This window comes from Drosophila obscura, unplaced genomic scaffold (assembly GCF_018151105.1).
Source record: "Drosophila obscura isolate BZ-5 IFL unplaced genomic scaffold, ASM1815110v1 contig_4, whole genome shotgun sequence".
Classification (NCBI taxonomy): domain Eukaryota; kingdom Metazoa; phylum Arthropoda; class Insecta; order Diptera; family Drosophilidae; genus Drosophila; species Drosophila obscura.
The window spans coordinates 5,293,545-5,311,748 of record NW_024542828.1 but is presented as its reverse complement, the minus strand read 5'-3'; the positions used below and the strand labels follow the sequence as shown (position 1 = coordinate 5,311,748).

The following is an 18,204-nucleotide window of genomic DNA, read 5'->3' as shown; positions in this document are numbered from 1 at the left end:
TATATTAACGGTATACCGGTATATATCGGATATGATATTATAAAAATGTGATGGAATATTCAGGCACATTTTTGCGGGTCAGACGGTATATTTGATTGATAAGTCCGCGGTCACACTGATGGCCAGATTTTTACCGCGTTTTCGGCTAATTTTTCGTGCGTTTCAATTAAACTTGATTTTGAGTGAATTAAACCCACTAAATAGTTACTTTGCGCAGGACAAATAACCAGAATGGATGATGCTTCTCCTCCGAAACGCCCATCTCCCGTTTGGATTGGAACACACAGCGGCACCTTCCACTGTGATGAAGTTGTAGCGTGCTTTATGCTGAAGCAATTGCCTGAATACGAGAATGCGGAGATCTTTCGCAGTCGTGACGAGAAGGCATTGAGGGAAAAGTGTGACATCATAGTGGATGTGGGCAGCGTGTACGATCATGCCAAGAAATGGTACGATCATCACCAGGAGACATTCAAAGAGACATTCAACATGCTGCGCCCAGAGGTCTCCAAGGACTTCAACATTCGGTAAGCACTGACAAATCGAGACCATTCAATCTTACATGTAGTGCAATCCATTGCAGGCTAAGCAGCGCTGGCCTGGTCTATAGCCACTACGGCGAGCGGGTCATCGAGAGTGTCCTGAAACGTGAGCGTAATGTCCAGCTGTCGCCAGAGAATCTGCAACTGGCCTTTGTGCAGATCTATAGGAATTTCATCATCGAACTGGACGCCATTGATAATGGCGTGAATATGTTTGATGGCGGCGAGCCACGCTATAGGATAAGCAGTCATCTGTCGGCACGTGTGGGCCGGCTGAATCCCTCATGGCAGGACACGGGAGTCGATATCGAACAGCGTTTTAAGCAGGCTATGGATCTAGCTGGCAAAGAGTTTGTGGAGAACGTTTTGGAGGTGGCCTGCTCTTGGATTGCGGCCAGGGACCATGTGCGCGATGCTCTGAAAGAGGCAAAGAGTATCTACCCTACCGGAGAGATTCTCTTATTGGACACTTTCTGCCCCTGGAAGGCTCATTTAATCGATCTGGAAAAGGAGTACCATGTGGAAGGCGTGCCAAAGTTGATTATTTTCTCTGACGGTACCGGCTGGCGAGTGGCTGGAGTGCCACTGAGTCCCGGTAGCTTTTTGGGAAGCAAGTTTCTTCCCACCCCCTGGAGAGGCAAGCGCGATGAAGAGCTCAGCGAATTGGCAGGGATCAAAGATCTCATATTTGTCCACCACAGCGGATTCATTGGTGGGGCCAAGACAAAGGAGGCGGCCATGGCCCTGGCCAAGAAGTCTCTCGAGTGGAAAGATAAATGATAAATACTATTAAAAAGCATATTTTGTGTACCTAAACAAATTTTATTTGTATAAAATGTATGTTTCCGTTGCTGTTGTCTACAAAATAACCAAAAGAACTGCCCAGTCACCATTTAGTCCATGCGGGTCTTCAGAGAGCGCTCTGTGATCTTGTTTTTTTCGATTATGTAGACGGTGGCACCCCAACCACTCATGGCATCGCGGTCGAAGGCGTTCATCATTGACTGGGCAATCACCTCGAACAGCTGGTCTGGCTCCAGGTCTGGCTTCCAGAGAGTCTCGCACATGCCGTACAGTTGCTCGGCGCAAGTTCCAGCCACAACAAAGTCATCGGGCTCGTTGGGGCAGCCAATCAGATCCATGTTGCAAACAAAGGGCTTCAGTGTCTTGGGATCGAGGCCAGCCACCACGGGCTCGATGAAGTACGGTCCAAAACGGTGCTCGTAGAGGAAACTGGAGAGCATAGCGGAAAATGGCTTGGGTGCCATTTCACGGTTCTCGCGTGTCTCGTACAGATTCTTGCGGAACATCAGACGATCGCGCACAGTGAGAATATCTGTCTGCAGTCCAGTGAGCCCCAGAAACATACGTGGGGCAATGTGGAACACCTTCTTGAAGTCCGTCGAAATGGTTTGGGCCTGGACACCGAAGCGATGATCCGTCGCAATGGCCACGCAGTCCTTGCCGCGCATGGCCACAACACAGCCACCGTTGTAGGCTAAAATCGACATTGTGCTTTACTTCTAGTTTAATTTAACTTGCTGGAAATTATAAATTTTTTCCAAAAATGCTAAACGCCGCCTGAAGATGACTTTTTGTTTCTGCTAGAGTTGGGGTTTTGAGCACATATTGATGTATCGATATATTTATATTTTGACAATATATTTGTAGGTGATAATTTACTGCGACAATGGCTGGAATTTTTGTCGGATATTACTACTTGGCTAAATTTAAAGCAAATTGAGACTATTTTTCTGTGTTTCACGCATTAAAATCATACACCTGCGACTTTGGATTGTCTATATCGATGCACAGGGTAGCTTAAACGAGAAATCGGTACTTAAGTGCGATTAGCGGCACAAACTATCGAACTGGTTCCAGAGCATATGCGAACCAGATCAAAAAGGCCTTATTTTTAGAAAAGTTAAATAAATTCACAAAATTGTCAAACTCAATGTTTGGAGTAGAGCCTAGTGTGCGTAAATTGTACTTATCTGTGAAACGAAACACGTGCCGTAACTAAAACACACACAGGCAGCACGGCTGTCAGCTTGTGCAGACGGACAACAACAATATCTACCTGAAGAAAAAATCTACCGACCCGACCCGACTGCTCTGCTGCTTGCACAATAAGAAAAAAGGACGACAGCGAAAAATGGCAGAGGCAGTGGGTATGGCGGATCGCATTGTCGAACCGAAGCGTTTCTTTTGCCACATGTGCAATGTGGAGATTAACATTCCAAGCGCGGACTTCACCTGTCCCCTGTGCTCAAATGGTTTTGTTGAGGAGCTACCGGCAAACGCTCCTGAGCTGGTGGCCCCAACAGCAGGCGGCGCCACAACCAGTGCACGGGCGGGCAGCAGTGGTAGTGCCTCTTCGGGCTCCAACGACACATTGAGTCGCGGCAGCTCGTCCAGCGGATCGCAGTCGAATGTGGAGGCTTTACGGAACGATATTGTCTCGCTGTTGAACATGCGTAATGTGCCCAATTTGGAGATCACCATTGAGCCAAATCGTCGACAGGCTAATGTGCTACACGTGGGAGGATACACACCCCTGAGTGCGGCATCCAGTGCCGGACTGACCGCCGGCGGACGTGTGCGTCCGGCCAATCTGGATCGCCTGGACAACGTGCTGTTTGACTTTCTGCAAAGCCTGCCCTTGGCCGGCGCCACTGCAGAGTTTGTGACTGGACCCGGGGGCGGTGTGCCCGGCAATTCGCACATGTTTTTCATGGGCAACCCCGGCGACTATGCATGGGGACGCGAGGGATTGGACACGATTGTCACCCAGATGCTCAACCAAATGGAGACCTCCGGCCCTCCGCCACTGTCGAGCAATCGCATCAATGAAATACCAAATGTGCAGATTACCTCTGAAGAGGTAGAGAAAAAGATGCAATGTTCGATATGCTGGGATGACTTCAAAATGGATGAGACCGTTCGCAAGCTGCCGTGCTCGCATCTGTACCACGAGAATTGTATTGTGCCGTGGCTAAATCTGCACAGTACTTGCCCCATTTGCCGCAAATCGTTGGCGAATGACGCCCACGATGTCGATGAGGAACAACTAGTCATGCTCGACGGATTTCCCGCCCAGCGAAATGGCGCGCGGGCCAGCAGCTCCACCATTGGAACAGGCACTGGCAACTCAACCGCAGCCAGCACTATCGATTCGCCCGAAAGTCCCTCGCCCAGTGAGCGTGCCCCGGCACGCAACAATGTATTTACCTTTGATGACGACAATATGTTTCTGGACTAGCTAAAAACACGAAATGCAAACGGTAGGAAGGATGCGTATATTGATATTCAAAATTAGGCCAAATCTCTCTGGCACTGGCTCAAGAAGTGTAGCCCTTAAATAAAATTAAACTAATGCATACATGTATTAAATATAGTTTTTCCCTCACACGCTTAATTTTTGCTGTTATTCAAAATAACGAATTTGTAATAAACAACACGGAACAAAATTCCAGTGGCGGCTCTGCAAGAAACAAAGAATTGTATGTGAAACTTTGTTAATGTTTAACAATTTTGCTAATATATTATCCGATATAATATATAGAGCCTTACTACGAGCATGTATAGAGCAGTCAATCTATGTAGCCCGACAATATACAAGTCATTAGTTAATAAACAAACATTTCTGCCTGTGAGATTGCATAAAGATTCTTAAATAATAAAAAAAACAAAGAAATTGATAATTTTTAATTAAAAACAATAAAATTGGAAGTTAACATTCGATTAGTATCGTTTTGAGTCGATAGTTTGCAAAAAAAATCAGCTGTTTGCAACACTTGATTATTGTTTAAATTACTATTTTGAACTGAACTGACGAGAGTGGAAAAAGCTCACTTTGCCCGTGATAAACGTCTTAAGGAATGATTAAGGTCAATTAAAACCGTGGAGTGGACAAACCTGGGCAGCTGTTAAGCATGGCATTTGAAGGTTGCAATGATTTTGTGGTGCTCACCGAGGTGGTATGTAAATAAGAAAAAATTGCCTATGCTAGGGGAGGTTTTGGCTGCACACATTTAATCCCCGAAATTTTAAAGGTTCGAAAACAATATGTACATTATCTGGAGCGCCAGTTGCAGGAGAATGTCTGCGCCTGGGCAAAGAAGTCAAGGAATCACCACAAGCCCACTGCGTGGGCCTGCATTCCCCAGAGCCTGAGCAAGCTAGAGGAAATGGCTGTCAAAGCCTGCATGGCTGCTCAGATCTATCAGCGAGCCATGGTCAAGATGGTACGTAAGATAGTGCCTAAAGAGCTGTTCAAGCTGCAAGGCTAACGCAATTTGGGTACCCGCAGATAGCCACCGTCAGAAGGAATACGCAGGAGTGTCGCCTGGCCAACGTTTTATTCAAAAACATGCAGCTAATGGGGCGCGAGGAAAATACACTGCCAGCAAACTCTGTCCAATGTTTGGTCGATAAGGCAACGCAAACCGTATGCAACGAGCCATCCAATGATAGTTTAAGTCACAGTCAGAGTAATTCCCATGGAGAAGAAGACTATGGCAGCGTCGAGCTGCGCCAGAAAATCGATTTGTTTCAGGCCCGACTCGAAAAATCAGAGGCCAACAATGAGCAGCTTCCTTGTCGCCGCTGTCGTCAGCTTCGTCGCAACAAGCATGTTGTCCCGCCGGAGCAGCCGGAAGAGCAGCAGCAGCAGCCAATGGAGGACGAAGATGCAGTCGGCAAGGAGTTGGCCCTGCTATTTGGCGATGAGAACACCGATTTAAATGAAATCTTCGGGATTGAGTGCACCGCTGCCACAGACGAGCCTCAGGTATCGGACATCCTGGAGGAGCTGCCCAGCATAGACGAAAGTGAAGATCCGCCCACGCCCTTGGACTCAGCTGTAGAGCACAGTGAAACGGATTTACGCACCAGCCGCTGGCCCTGTGAACTTTATGCTCAGCGCCGTCGTCTCAATGCCTGTCTGATCCGTCTGTTAGAGGCCGACTGGCGCTGTGAGGATAAACTACGGCACAAGTTTCACATACTCTTTGGCGAGGACAGTGACGATGAGTTCTCTGCCCAAATATCCAGTCCCTCTATCGATCTGGTGGATGAAGTACTGCTGGCCAGCTGCATCCTCCGCATTCGGCCGTGGATTGTGCGCAATCTGATGGCTGCGCTTCAGGAGCGTCTCATTGCCAATCGATTTCTGTTCAAGAAACTAGCCAGGATGATGGCCTACCACATTGTCATGGCCAATCCGTACTGTTCGGAGCAACAGGTCAAACAGGCGGTGGAGCATCTCTTCTGCCTGTTACCGCGTGGAGTGCAGAACGCCTACGATCTCGAAAGTTTGCCTCCCGTGGAGGTGGAAAGATTTGAAGTGTGAGAAATGCCATGCCATAATCCAACTACTAGTCACATAAATTGTACAAATTTGATTACGAATTTAGCCACTATTAGCTGGAGAGGAAGCCAGAACACAAGTCAATTATTTTTCGTTTTTTGTGGTTTCTTTAAATTATTATTAATTCAATGATTACAATAATTTTCTTGCTGCACATCTCTCCATCCTGTTTTTTTTTTATAATTATATAAATTTTAATATATTTAATAAACGATACATAATATAGTTTTCCTTTTGACGAAATTGCTGTGGCGGCAGCTGCTAGAGATGAATCGGAACACCCGGGAACTCCTTGAACTCCTGGGATCCCTTCCCTTCAGGGAGCAGCAGCAATACTCTCCTCTCCCCTACTACGATTGGTTGTTGTTGTTACATATACGGCTGTGTTTCTTGTTGTAGTTGTTGTTGCTGTTGCTGTGGTTCTTCCTCTGATTCTGGTGGTGGTGGTGGTGGTGGTGGTAGTGGTGGTGATAGATTTGTTTTGTTGTTTTGTGGCTGCTGCAGCTACATGTGGTGTTGTTGATGCATCTTTGCTGTTGTGATCGATCATCAGAGGCACTACCTAGTGTCGGGAATTTGATTTGTGTTTGACGCCGCATTTGCATTCTGTTTGTATTTCTGCTGGGAAGCTGACGGCGTGGACTGCTGCTGCTGCTGAGGCGGCTGGGAGCCCGTTGCCATCTCTACTGGTGGGGGACGGCCGCGTCTTTCGATGCCTCTATCAGTTGTTGGCTTACTGCCAGCTCCACCAACCGCACCAACAGCGGCTGCATTTGCTCCTGCTACTCCTCCACCACCGCCTCCGACAACGCCCCCTGCTGTGCCACTTGTTTGTGTTGTATTGGCCTTTTTGTTTTTATAGCGATACTCATCGCAAACAAAATCCTCGGGCGAGGTCTGCTGCATTTGATTCACCTGTCGCACCATCGCTGGCTGTGCCTGCTGCTGCTGCTCCACATCAGCATTGTTGTTCAGCAGGGTGTCCTCCTCCTCCTGCTGCTGTTGTTGCTGTTGCTGCTGCTGTTGTTGCCCCTTTTTTACATTATCACTCTTGGCCATGCCATCTATGCTTTCATTGGAAGCATTCAAGTCCAGGGACTCTGTGCAGAGCATCGACAGCAGCAGCGACTGCACAAACATGGAGCTAAAAAGCAGGATAACAAAAAAAGAGATTCAATAAGGCATCAGAACTAGAGTATGTATTACTGTCGCTGAAAACTCACCGATCTGCCCGCTTGCACTCCACATTCGCCCACTCAGCCTCTGTGAGTGTGGGCTGCATGAATTGGGCCAACAACAAAGCCTCGCCAGCTGTCGAGCCCTGACCAACCGCCTGGCCAGTGGCTCCGTTTGCGCCGTTACCATTTGGCGCACCACCGACGCCCACACTAATTCCGAGGGCATTGTTTGAGCTGCTGCTAGTGGCGCCGACCGCCTGCAAGGATGATAGTGGACAGAGCGGATTAGTGGAAAATTCACTCATGGTATATGGGCTAGAGGTATGAACTACTTCTCTGGCGTTGAGGCTATTGGCGGCCAGACTCGACTGAGTCTGCTGATGATTGCTGGCCGATGTTGTGAAGCTCGCTGTCACCGGCCACTCGGTGGTGCGCAGGTTGTGCGGTGCGGTCACACCACTGCCACTTAGCCCTCCACTGCCGCTGTTGCTGCTGCCACTACCAACTGCGCCACTGCCTCCCCCACCGCCGCCGCCGCTGATCACCTCGGCCATGGCGGCATTCGAATTCGATGTTGAGACTATGGGATGCGCACGCCTTGGCAGCCGATCGATTTGGCGCGATGCCTAGAATAATGCACAAAACAAAAGCACAAAAAGTCGCAATTTCCTTATACACACAAAAACACACAGAAATATAGATAGCTAGAGGATGGGAGCGTCCCCTTACCGTCACCTGCTGCCTGTCCAACTGCATCTGCATCTGTAGCTGCTGCAATTGCGACGTAGGTGGGCCGCCGCGTCTAACGCCGGATAGCTGAGAGAGCAATTCCGCAATGGGATCAACCGATTCCCGACCCGAGGGCGACAAGGCCGACAGACCGCTCGATGAGCTGAAGTGCATATTGGAACGACGCGTTCGTGGTCCGCCGAGAGTGCGTCCAGGGATGCGACGCACGCCACCGCCATGACGAATGGCAGAGGGCTCATCGTATTATCTATAACGTTAAGTGAAACCAACAGAAGAGAATGGCAATGGGCTGAAAGCTTACAACTAATCGAATACATCTAATGGAATACTGTTTAAAAAAGGATATCAAAAAGGATATTAGCTCGCGTGGTCCCTGCCGATGCTCCAATGTTAGATGACCGGCAAAGTCATCTGTGACTAGATTCGGCTCACCGCCCGGTAGGCCGGCACAGACCGGACATACCACCTCGAGACTGGTCTCCGTATGCTCAGCAGAGACATGCTCCAGCAGCGTGGCATCGCTGAAGCCCATCTTCTTGCAGTAGGGACACGTGAAGCTCTGCGGCTGATCCGATGTTAGCATCTCACCGCCGAAATATAGCTCGATATCGGAACGGGTGAGTATGCACTGCATGGGATGCTCGACCAGATGGCGAGTGGAGGTGACGCCTTCCTCATAGCAATCGGCGCATAGATCGTAATCATAGCAGATTAAGCACTTGTAGCGGCGTCCATTGAAATTGCTCTTGAGACATGAATCGCAGCTGACACCTGGATATGGTGGGGGGTGGATGGCGATAATTGCAGTTTAGTAAGATATTTGATCTGGATAATATGGAGTAAGGAGTGGTACCTTCATGTCGACTCATTATACGGCAGCAAGGCTATACTTCGCGATACAGAGCCTCTCCCGCTGACAAGTGCCAGAAGAAGATGGGGTATGTGGATCTGTTCTATGGTTCTCTTCACGCCGTTTTGATGATTTGCCGATGATTGTTTGGACTTGTGCTGCTGGTTCAGTGGCTGTGTGTTTAGGATTTTGGTTGATTCGTTTGAGATTGCTATGTTGTAGACATTTAGGATGCAGAGGAGCTATAAGAGAGAGGCATTTCGCTGTTTTTAATTACCATAAATAAAACACGCAGACTGAAAACAAAGAACAAATTCAGAGTAGGAGAAGCGGCATAGCATCCAACCCATTCCGGGATACCTAGACATTTTTGCCATCTCTTGTTTTCTCGCGGTCTGTGCACTTTTAATTTTTCAGTGTTTCTCCATACTTCCACACACACACACACACATACACTTTTTTATGTGTCTTTTCTTCGCACCATGCTTTCTCATCCACACGATTACGGTTCTTTCTTTTCGAAGTGCCTTTCGAAAAAGGTATAACCCTCCCACCGTCGTATCACCCACAAGCTGGCCCGACCGAACATTGAAATTATTCAATACAATCGAGCGCGAGCCATTCGTAAAAATTACATTTAACACTTTGTTGAATACGGGCTCGGGTGACGGGGCAATTGCAGTTTTCCCTTTTCTCTTTCAGCTTTTGTCCTCCATTTTAACGTTAAACACGAGCACAGTAAACATTTATTTTTAACTTTTTGGTTTCGCGAAAATTTTCAACTCATTCGTGGATGTCGTGGGCTTTTCCCCTGTCGCTCGCAATCGCCACCCCCCGCCTGTGACCACACCACTGCTGACTGAACCTGAACTGTAGATATGCGCAAGTTCGTAGTATCGCGCAAAATTTCCGCACACCCACATAAAAGCACGGCAATAGGTGTATTGTTTATAAACATTTGCAGCTATACAGAAATTGCAGATTTTCCTAATCATGCCATAAGCACGGCTATTACGCTTTTTCTCACGGATATATGGCAACGCTTTATGCGATATTTGTCTTCTTTTTGTCGCAGAAAGCTCCCTTGGATGAGAACTTTGAGCAGCTGCGAATAACAGTAGGCTGTGCTGTTGTAGTTTGTCACTATTTATAAGCTTATGCGTCGAATGCTTTTCTTGCGTTCTTCGCACGTTATTCACAGGCACCGCGCAATTCTTGTCCACATTCTTCTCCTTATATACATTGACTTGCACCGCTATGACACATGCTACGCAATTGCAAATTGCTCTGAAATCTTTTGTTCATCGCGAACTTTTCATAGCCCATATACACAAGAAGTTGTCGATGATGATGTTATTGTTGTTGGTGTGGCTGCTTCTGTGCTGCAGTTTGCAGTCAACAGTTTTCTTGACATGCAAGCTTGTTAGTGTTGGTATTACTTGTGGGGGGATACGTCAACATACTTTGCTATGGTGCTGTAATGTCTAATTTATCGTAACTTTAATGCACTAGCACTCAAATTAATAATTGAAATGAAAATAAATTTTTGTCGAGTGAAAAGCTTTTCCTGACCCGCAGTGCTACCGTACAGCTTCAGGCCACAAATACTAAATTTCAATAAAAATACCGCCGTCGGTATTTACCCAAAACGTATTTTCTGCTTCGCTGTGATAGCTCCGAAAGCTTAAGCACTAACCATAGAGTATATAGAATATAGATGTGCCAGGTCATACACCGAACGTGTCGCAGCTGAATTTTCTGTCCCAGGTCCCCAGGTCTTCGGCTGTTGGACCTGAGACGTTCGGCATTTTTTCGACATGTTCGATTCATGACGAGATGCGAAAGCAAGTCCAAAATTGCAAATGCATGTGCGTACACAGGCACGACAAAATACCCTGCAGTACGAGTCAGCGATGTTTCAGCGATGACCTGCCATACGATGGGCTGTTTACTTTAACACAGGGATGTCCTAGGAACATAATCGATGACATAGTAAGCGAAAACTAACTAAGTTACAAAAATTTTACATTTTACTTTTTTTTGCTACATCTGCTATCTACATCTACATCTACAATGTATATTTTACATCTAACATGTAGATTATAGATGTACCATTTATATTCTACATCTCCTCCGCTAGGGGTTGCTCGCGCACTGAACGCGGCAGAGTGTGCGAGCGAGAAAGAGAATGAGTAGTGTTTCTTTTGCAGGAGGGGGCGGGGGAAGCAACTGAAAATTTATTTCTTCATTCTGGCTATAATTATGATCCGATCTGATTCAGATTCGGCAATCTGGTAGATCCATATCTTCTCTACATTCTCTACGAAACTGCGTTTTAGTTTTATCGTATCTTTAAAATTGTGCCGTCCTTTGTGGAGGCGGAAGGGGGCGGGGCGAAATTTTGAAATACACTTGTAGCAGTGTGATATCACATGAGTCTGGAAACCAAATTTGGTTGCCCTAGCTCTTATAGTCTCTGAGATCTAGGCGCTCAACAAGACGGACAGACAGACAGACGGGCAGACGGGTATGGCTATATCGACTCGGCTATTGATACTAATTAAGAAGATAATATAATAAAGCTTACGTTGGGAATGTGGGTAAAATTGTATTCGTCGAAAATCAGGAGAAATGGCTGATCCTTAAAAGATGTTACGAACCTGTTTTAGTGGTGGGGCAAGGCCGGCTAGCCAGTCATCTCAGGAATAGGTTTTTCCCAGGCCCCCAGGTCGCACAACAAACCAGCTGTTCGGGCATCTCGAACAAATATGACAACAAAACGACGATTCAAAACAAACCAACGGACTTTACACTAAACCTCACGGACAATCATCTCTCCGACGCGGAACAACTACAAATCTCCTCTTTTCCTCAAGTGTAGCGGCCGATCTCCATTTCGCCGCTGTGGTCCCCTTTCCCCCCATACTAAACACACTAGCAATTCATATTAAACGTTATAATTTCACTTTAAATAACATTTTTCACACATTCTTTTTGTATTCTGTAACTCCTAGCTGGTTTAGGTCGACCTCCTAATCCCCATCCTAACCTCTTCCTTTCTGTGACCTAAATTATGGGCATGGGCGTATCAAATTAACTATGATTAAATAAATAAATAATTATAAATAGTGACAATTACATATATAAGAACAAATAAATAAATATAATTAACGGTAAATAAATAAATAAGTGTATACACAGATATGCGACGGCTTAGTGGGTTCTAAACTATATGTAGGTATTTAAATAGGGTTTAATAACATCTTTGCTGGAGGACGGGGACGATATTCCGGGGTCCACTTCTAGGCCGGGCGAAGGACCATGCCGCTGTGGACAGGACGGCGGAACTGGGCACAGTTTTTGTTCCTTTTTTTTTCCAGCTTTTCTAATATATCCGCATCGGTCCCGCTAGGCAGCTCTACTTCCTCCTTGCTATTCGAGGAAACGTAAAACAAAAAAAATTCACTTTGAGTGATGACCACTACCCATCCTCATTTCACTCACTTTCTAATTCTTTTTATTTTTATTTCTCTGAGACCCGATCCGTAACCGATTTTTTTTTGTACCGTCTTCCGCCAACGATTTTTTTGATCTGTCCTAAGCCTAAGCCTAAGCTTTATATCGTTGGTCGCCAAGCCCCATCGATCTCTTCTATTGCCCTTGAACCAGGTTCAAGGGCATGGCCTACTCTTCCTGTAACCGCTCTCTCTCCCCTTAAGCGTGTGTGGGTGAATTGGCTCCGGGACACCGGCTCTCCTCTCTCCACAAGGGAATTCAAGAGCGCGCGGATCTCATAGTTTTAAGATCGCCCGACTAGGGGGCGCCACCATCCGCTCACCACTATCCCTTCAACCTCGGCCTTGCCACCCTGTCTGGAAACCTTCCTCTCTACCATGCAAATTATTTCAATCGATTACCCTGAAATGCAACAAAGAGAGCAAGTGGACACCATATTGATGATCCCGCAGTCCCATTCCATTATGTGGGACTCCCGCTCCACGTATTCCTTCCAGCCAATAGTGGGTGGCATGTAAATACTTCTTCCAGATTCATTTTAAATTTGCACCACAAAATATAAATCACGAGTAAACACACAGCGTTTTGCACAGAATTTCGCAAATCTCAGAATCCACTCGCAGAGTGTTGCATGTGTTCAAATCCCGTTACGCGGCAAACAGTGACACAGTGGGAAAAACGGCTGCGTGGCAGCCAGAGCCACTAACACCGGAGATGAGGAAGATAGCGATTAACACCATCGCCGATCATTTCTTACTAAGGGAGCAGAAACTCACCCTCAAGGAGTGTCGTGCACTTGAGAGTGAGCTGCTGAACCTATTTCCCGTAGAAAAAGACTCTGATTACAGGACTGATCGGCGAGGAACAATATATGTTTGCTATAAAAATAAGTGCGCCGTGGCAGCGTTTAAAAAAAAGTAAACAGGAAGCTGTTCCCAGGCTCCCCAACCACACCTGTGTCGCCAATGTCTTTAAAAAACAATGGATAACCGAAATCTTTGACGAGATCGATAAATACGAATAAAAAAATAAATATATTTAAAAAACAATAGATAACCGATTTCTTTACTTCATCCCTGGACTTATCGGTGTCGAATAAATAACAACAATATCCAGATGTGCGGACGAACTTGCTTGTAAGTTCCCAAAACTAAATGATTTTTCTGCTAGTTTGCTAATATCGTCGGTAGAACCCTAGATCCAGATCAGGTACTGTGTGCCTGTAAATATCAAAACAGCAGCGTTAAAAAGGAAACGCCAGAGTGGCGCGCGGAATTCAACTTGGGTCGACGCTACGAGGCATCGTATAATATAGCCCCCACGGACATAACGCCTGTTGTTGTTTCTGCTGCCCACTTCTCGGACCAAGAGGACCAGAAATGTGCTCGCACTGTGATGCCCATGATGTGGGGTATGATCCCATTCTGGCACAAGGGCGACTACCGCAAGCACGGCCTCACCACCAACAACTGTCGGCTGGAGCATCTGATGGACTCAAAACTCTATCGCGGACCCTTTAAACGGGGCCAACGGTGTGTGGTGCTCTGCGAAGGTTTCTACGAATGGCAGACGGCTGGTCCCGCCAAGAAACCATCTGAGCGGGAAGCCTACCTGATCTTTGTTCCCCAAGAGAGCGATGTGAAGATATACGACAAGACCACTTGGACACCATCGAATGTGAAGCTCCTGCGCATGGCTGGGCTCTTTGATGTGTGGGAGGATGAGTGTGGCGACAAAATGTATAGCTACAGTATTATTACCTTCCAGTCTAGCAAAATCATGGACTGGATGCATTACCGAATGCCAGCCATACTAGAAACCGAGCAGCAAATGAATGTGAGTCACAAAAATAATTTATTTTATATGCAATTAATGTTGTGGTATCACCAGGACTGGCTGGACTTTAAGCGGGTGAGCGATTCACAGGCCTTGGCTACTTTGCAGCCTGCCAAGTCCCTAGAATGGCATCGGGTCACGAAGCTGGTGAACAACTCGCGCAACAAGAGTGAGGAATGCAACAAACCCATCGAGCTGGCCGCAAAGCCCGCCAAGCCACCCATGAACAAGACCATGATGGCCTGGCTAAATGTCCGCAAAAAGCGGGAGGAGCAAATCAAGGCTGAGCAGAGCGACCCCAGTGATGAGGAGGACAAAGATGGTGCAATGAAGCGCAAATCATCCCCAGATGCAGCGCCTGATGACAGTCCTGCCAAGCGTCCGCGTTTTAAGGATTTCAAAAAGGCAGCCCAGAAACGTAGCTGTGGCAGCTGCGAAGGCGAAGTTAAGTCCGCTGAGCGATAAACTCGTATTCCTTCAGATTTTTTTTTTTTTAGTAGTACATTAAGTTTATTTCTCATTAAAAACCGAAATATTTGTTCTCAATACCAAAAAACTCTAAGCATAATCGTTGATTTTGTGGCTTAATTACAAAAAGGGGGATAACTTAGCGACTAACAGATTTGTTTAAAATTTGTTTCTTGAATTGTTTTCGCTTAATTAACTAGCTTGTCATAATTAAATGGGGGTGTATGTGTATTCGTCTTGTAGCTGGCAATGTAGTTTATGCCGCCACTGTATATAGGAGGTGCAATTCAATTTTGAGCGCCACTGTATTGAGCTTGAAAGTTCTGACGTTTTTGTTGTCGCTGCAATAAAATCTGCACATTAAGCGAATTTGTTTATAAGTGAATCTATGCACATGTGTGTGTGTGTGTGAGTGATATACTTTTTTTTGCATTCGCAGAAAGCGAGCGAAATTAATGGGAGAATTTGAATTGGGGTCAATGTTAGTGATGGAGGGCATGGAGAAGGAGGAGCCAATACATTTCAGGCGGGAGGCTATTTTTTTTGTTTTAGCTTAAAATTAACAATTTGCGTATATTAAACTACGATTTGTATATGTATTTATAAATGTATAAGTTGCATATGAACTTGAAAATTTGCTTAATGTTTGGAGCACTTAATGAGAAAAGAAGATACGAGAGAATTCTACTCCCAGGCCGAAGCTCGTAAAACAATTCCATTTGTTACAGAAATCGCTTAGAATTCATAGGCTCTGAATACATATTATCGCTCTTGTGTATATACTTTAATTGTACATAAATACCTTTAGCTTTTGCGAATAAGCGGGTGGAGAAGGAAGGGGACCGACAAAAAAGAAAGATACGAATATCGGAATTGTTGCGTACGTGCCACATCGTTATGTACTTAAATTGCTATTTACGAGATTACCATGCGTCTGCGTTTTGGCTGAATTATTTCAACAATTTTCCGATAGATTGCACTTGAGAAATGGTCAAGAGAGACGAGACAGAGAGAGAGAGACGCTGCAGATAGAGTGGTTTTGGATTGGACTGTAGGGATTACTCAAATGGTGTACTAAACATATTGATGTTCAAATCCTCGAATGTTGTGGGTGCACTGTGATCGAGCATTTGTAGCATATCGGAGAACTCCTGACCTTGGGGCTGTCCGGCACCTGCTGGTCCACCGGGATGTGCATGCGGGTGATGCGGATGTGCCGTCGGATGGGGAGGATGTGGATGACCTCCTGCATTCTGCCAGTCCCACATGCCCGGCGCATTCGGTGGCGGAGGCGGCGGTGCTGGCTGATATGGTCCCTGCGGCTGCGGTTGCTGCTGCCGATTGCCATTGCCAGCGCTTAGCTGCGTGTAGGTGGGCCCACTCGGTGACCGTGCCGGACTGGTCTGCTGATAAGCATAGCCTTCGGTGACGGGCTGTTGTTGCTGCTGCTGCTGTTGTTGCGGACGCAGTGCGCCCCACGCATTGGGCGCCACGGGCGTAGGGGATGTGCCCGACTTGGGGATCTTGGCCAGTGGCGAGGGTCCACCGCCCGCTGCGCTATACGGCGAATGTGTTGTGTCGTAGGCATATCCCACTGGTGTGTTTTGAGCCGATCCCGGACGCTGCTGTTGCTGCTGCTGTGGCGTTGGCGCCTGCATGGTGAGCATGTGGGTCTGGTACATGCCATCATTGGTGGCACTGCCCGCGGGAGTGAGCTCCCTGCGTGTGTAATCCACGCCAGGTGCCTGCACATAGACATGCTCCTGCTGCTGCTGTTGTTGTTGCTGCTGTTCAGGTGTGTGGGCCGCAGCGGCGTCAATGGGTGCACCGTGCATGGTCTTCCCGGAGCTATTCGTGCACACAATGTACTCCACTTCATCGGTGTAGGGATTGAGGAAGGCATACGCCTGGGTGCGCAGCCAAACGTATTCGGAATTCTTGGCCCGTGCCCTGTAGAGCAGCGAGAACATCTGTCCCTTCTGCTTGAGCACCTGATCGAAGCTCTCCTTCATGTGGCTCTGATCTTCGGGATGAAAGAAGTCGTAGCAAATCTTTCCGAGCAGCTCCGTCGGGGTGTAGCCCAAAATGTTGAGCACGCGTTGATCGACAAACGTGAATTTCCCGTCCATGGCATGGCGTGTAATGAATTCACTCTGATTGTTCGCGCCGCTCATGTCATTAGCTGCCGTGGAGGTGACCTGCAGCCTACCGATGGCCACCAGGCAGCAGTGGGACGTCATGTCGTCTACATCCCGCTCCATATGCATATTGGGGAACATATCCGTGGGCGGCCAATTCTTGATATAGCCCGTGCAATGGACCACCGCAAAGTTGGTGCCATCGCGCGAGGGTCCCAGCGAGTTGCGCTGCTTCAATCGATTGAGATGTCCCGAGACCATGGAGTCCGAGTTGACATTACCCACGCGCATGCGGCAAATGAAACCGCGACGGGCGCCCATGCTCAACCTCATCGAAGACTGATGTCCCTCCTTTTTGACCGTGCCCGATTTGAGATCCAAGATGCGTCCTGCATTCTGCGATTCCTGGGTGGACAACTGCTCGCGTATCTTCTCACGGTCATCGGGATGTATGTGCTCGTACAGACTGGTGCCGTACCAGTCGCTCTGTGTGTAGTTCAGCACGGGCGTCACCGAGTCGGAAACGTAGATAACGCGACCCGAATCACAGGATACCACAAAGAGGAACCCGTCGGCCGCCTCCAGGATCAGATGCTTCAGTTCCTGGTCGGTGAGAAAGGACGGTTTGTATGTGCCATCGCTGCTGGTGTTGCCAGTGCCCCGCAGGGCCTTCATGTGCGCCACGGCCATGCGGAGTATGGTCAATTTGTCGGGTTTCCTGGCCAGGGCACTGCATGTGGGCACCATGTCCGAGAGCTCTGTTATGTAGGCCGTCATTTTATTGCGTCTCCGTCTCTCGATCTCGCAGTGGTTCTCGCGACTGGCGAAGCGCTCCTTGTCCTGTATGTTCGCCTCGTCCATGATTGGAATACGTAATTAGGCAAACGTTTCTTCTGCGCGCTCGCCGCTTCTTTTACTGCTGCTTCTACTTTAATTGTATTTGGGTCGCTTATGCTCTGGAAAATGGTTGGTAGAGCCAAATGGCGGGGGTGGGGTTAGTATTTTGTCTACGTTGTGTGTATGTGTTTATAGCAAAATGCACGGGAAAGCACTTTTCCATCCATTGTTCATGGCTCAACTCACATTAAATATAAGCGGGGTAATTTTAAACACATTTAAGCACCTTTATTCAATTGTTTTATGCGCGTTTTCAGCGTTTAAATCAAGTTTTTTTCTACACGATAAAATCTCTGTTTACTGCGTGTCAGTGTGACCTTACCAATCCAAAATACCAGTAAACTCTTAGAAATATACCAAAATTATATATTTAAATACCCACTGGGGTAGTGGGTATTTTTTGTCCATGATCGGAAATCATATACCTCGATTTTGATATTCGGTTTATGATTGCTAGCCAGCTAGGATCCTCCGCACGGAACATTTAATTTTATCTGATAAAGTAAACGATTTTCCTTCAGATTGGTTTATTTGAAGTACTCTTTTTAATGGAATTTTGTTGATAAAAGATGGTTTAAACAAAGGTCAGCAAGAAATACCACTGAATAGGGATTTTACATGTTAACTACACGGTAACATTTGACGATGGTAACATCGA

The 18,204-nt window shown here is 47.0% G+C and overlaps 7 protein-coding genes across 13 annotated transcripts; 4 read left to right on the top strand and 3 right to left on the bottom strand.

Annotated features, from left to right (window-relative positions):
* Window positions 1-95: 95 nt before the first annotated feature.
* Window positions 96-1,383, top strand: LOC111074786 (MYG1 exonuclease). Of its 2 annotated transcripts, XM_022367726.2 has the most exons (3): window positions 96-155; window positions 218-527; window positions 584-1,383. In XM_022367726.2, exons 1-3 carry the CDS (start codon window positions 119-121, stop codon window positions 1,320-1,322), a joined length of 1,086 nt encoding a protein of 361 aa, XP_022223418.1. In that variant the 5' UTR covers window positions 96-118; the 3' UTR covers window positions 1,323-1,383. The 2 variants fall into 2 exon arrangements, with proteins under 2 accessions (XP_022223418.1, XP_041451051.1); XM_041595117.1 differs by having other exon boundaries at window positions 110-527.
* Window positions 1,344-2,163, bottom strand: LOC111074808 (proteasome subunit beta type-3). Its single transcript, XM_022367764.2, has one exon. The coding sequence runs from the start codon at window positions 2,051-2,053 to the stop codon at window positions 1,436-1,438; it is 618 nt and encodes a 205-aa protein (XP_022223456.1). The 5' UTR covers window positions 2,054-2,163; the 3' UTR covers window positions 1,344-1,435.
* Window positions 2,164-2,419: 256 nt separating this feature from the next.
* Window positions 2,420-3,928, top strand: LOC111074775 (E3 ubiquitin-protein ligase Iruka). The gene has a single exon (XM_022367714.2). It carries the CDS (start codon window positions 2,698-2,700, stop codon window positions 3,802-3,804), a length of 1,107 nt encoding a protein of 368 aa, XP_022223406.1. The 5' UTR covers window positions 2,420-2,697; the 3' UTR covers window positions 3,805-3,928.
* A 100-nt stretch (window positions 3,929-4,028) lies between these two features.
* Window positions 4,029-6,116, top strand: LOC111074766. Its single transcript, XM_022367705.2, has 3 exons — window positions 4,029-4,522; window positions 4,598-4,789; window positions 4,855-6,116. The coding sequence occupies exons 1-3, from the start codon at window positions 4,478-4,480 to the stop codon at window positions 5,893-5,895; spliced, it is 1,278 nt and encodes a 425-aa protein (XP_022223397.2). The 5' UTR covers window positions 4,029-4,477; the 3' UTR covers window positions 5,896-6,116.
* Window positions 6,117-6,338: 222 nt separating this feature from the next.
* On the bottom strand, window positions 6,339-10,199 carry LOC111074742 (E3 ubiquitin-protein ligase Kcmf1). 5 transcript variants are annotated; one of them, XM_022367665.2, is made up of 7 exons: window positions 10,155-10,199; window positions 8,695-8,933; window positions 8,188-8,612; window positions 7,821-8,081; window positions 7,424-7,717; window positions 7,137-7,348; window positions 6,339-7,057 (listed from the first exon to the last, which is right to left on the bottom strand). In XM_022367665.2, the coding sequence occupies exons 2-7, from the start codon at window positions 8,708-8,710 to the stop codon at window positions 6,472-6,474; spliced, it is 1,794 nt and encodes a 597-aa protein (XP_022223357.2). In that variant the 5' UTR covers window positions 8,711-8,933; window positions 10,155-10,199; the 3' UTR covers window positions 6,339-6,471. The 5 variants fall into 5 exon arrangements, with proteins under 5 accessions (XP_022223357.2, XP_022223366.2, XP_022223385.2 ...); XM_022367674.2 differs by lacking the exon at window positions 10,155-10,199 and adding an exon at window positions 9,557-9,631; XM_022367693.2 differs by lacking the exon at window positions 10,155-10,199 and adding an exon at window positions 9,613-9,629.
* A 2,979-nt stretch (window positions 10,200-13,178) lies between these two features.
* On the top strand, window positions 13,179-14,617 carry LOC111073041 (abasic site processing protein HMCES). Its single transcript, XM_022365168.2, has 3 exons — window positions 13,179-13,343; window positions 13,398-14,043; window positions 14,098-14,617. The coding sequence occupies exons 1-3, from the start codon at window positions 13,324-13,326 to the stop codon at window positions 14,506-14,508; spliced, it is 1,077 nt and encodes a 358-aa protein (XP_022220860.2). The 5' UTR covers window positions 13,179-13,323; the 3' UTR covers window positions 14,509-14,617.
* Window positions 14,528-17,868, bottom strand: LOC111073028 (aryl hydrocarbon receptor nuclear translocator homolog). 2 transcript variants are annotated; one of them, XM_022365151.2, is made up of 2 exons: window positions 17,733-17,868; window positions 14,528-17,605 (listed from the first exon to the last, which is right to left on the bottom strand). In XM_022365151.2, the coding sequence occupies exon 2, from the start codon at window positions 17,508-17,510 to the stop codon at window positions 15,570-15,572; it is 1,941 nt and encodes a 646-aa protein (XP_022220843.2). In that variant the 5' UTR covers window positions 17,511-17,605; window positions 17,733-17,868; the 3' UTR covers window positions 14,528-15,569. The 2 variants fall into 2 exon arrangements, with proteins under 2 accessions (XP_022220843.2, XP_022220850.2); XM_022365158.2 differs by having other exon boundaries at window positions 17,773-17,788.
* Between the last annotated feature and the right edge of the window lie 336 nt (window positions 17,869-18,204).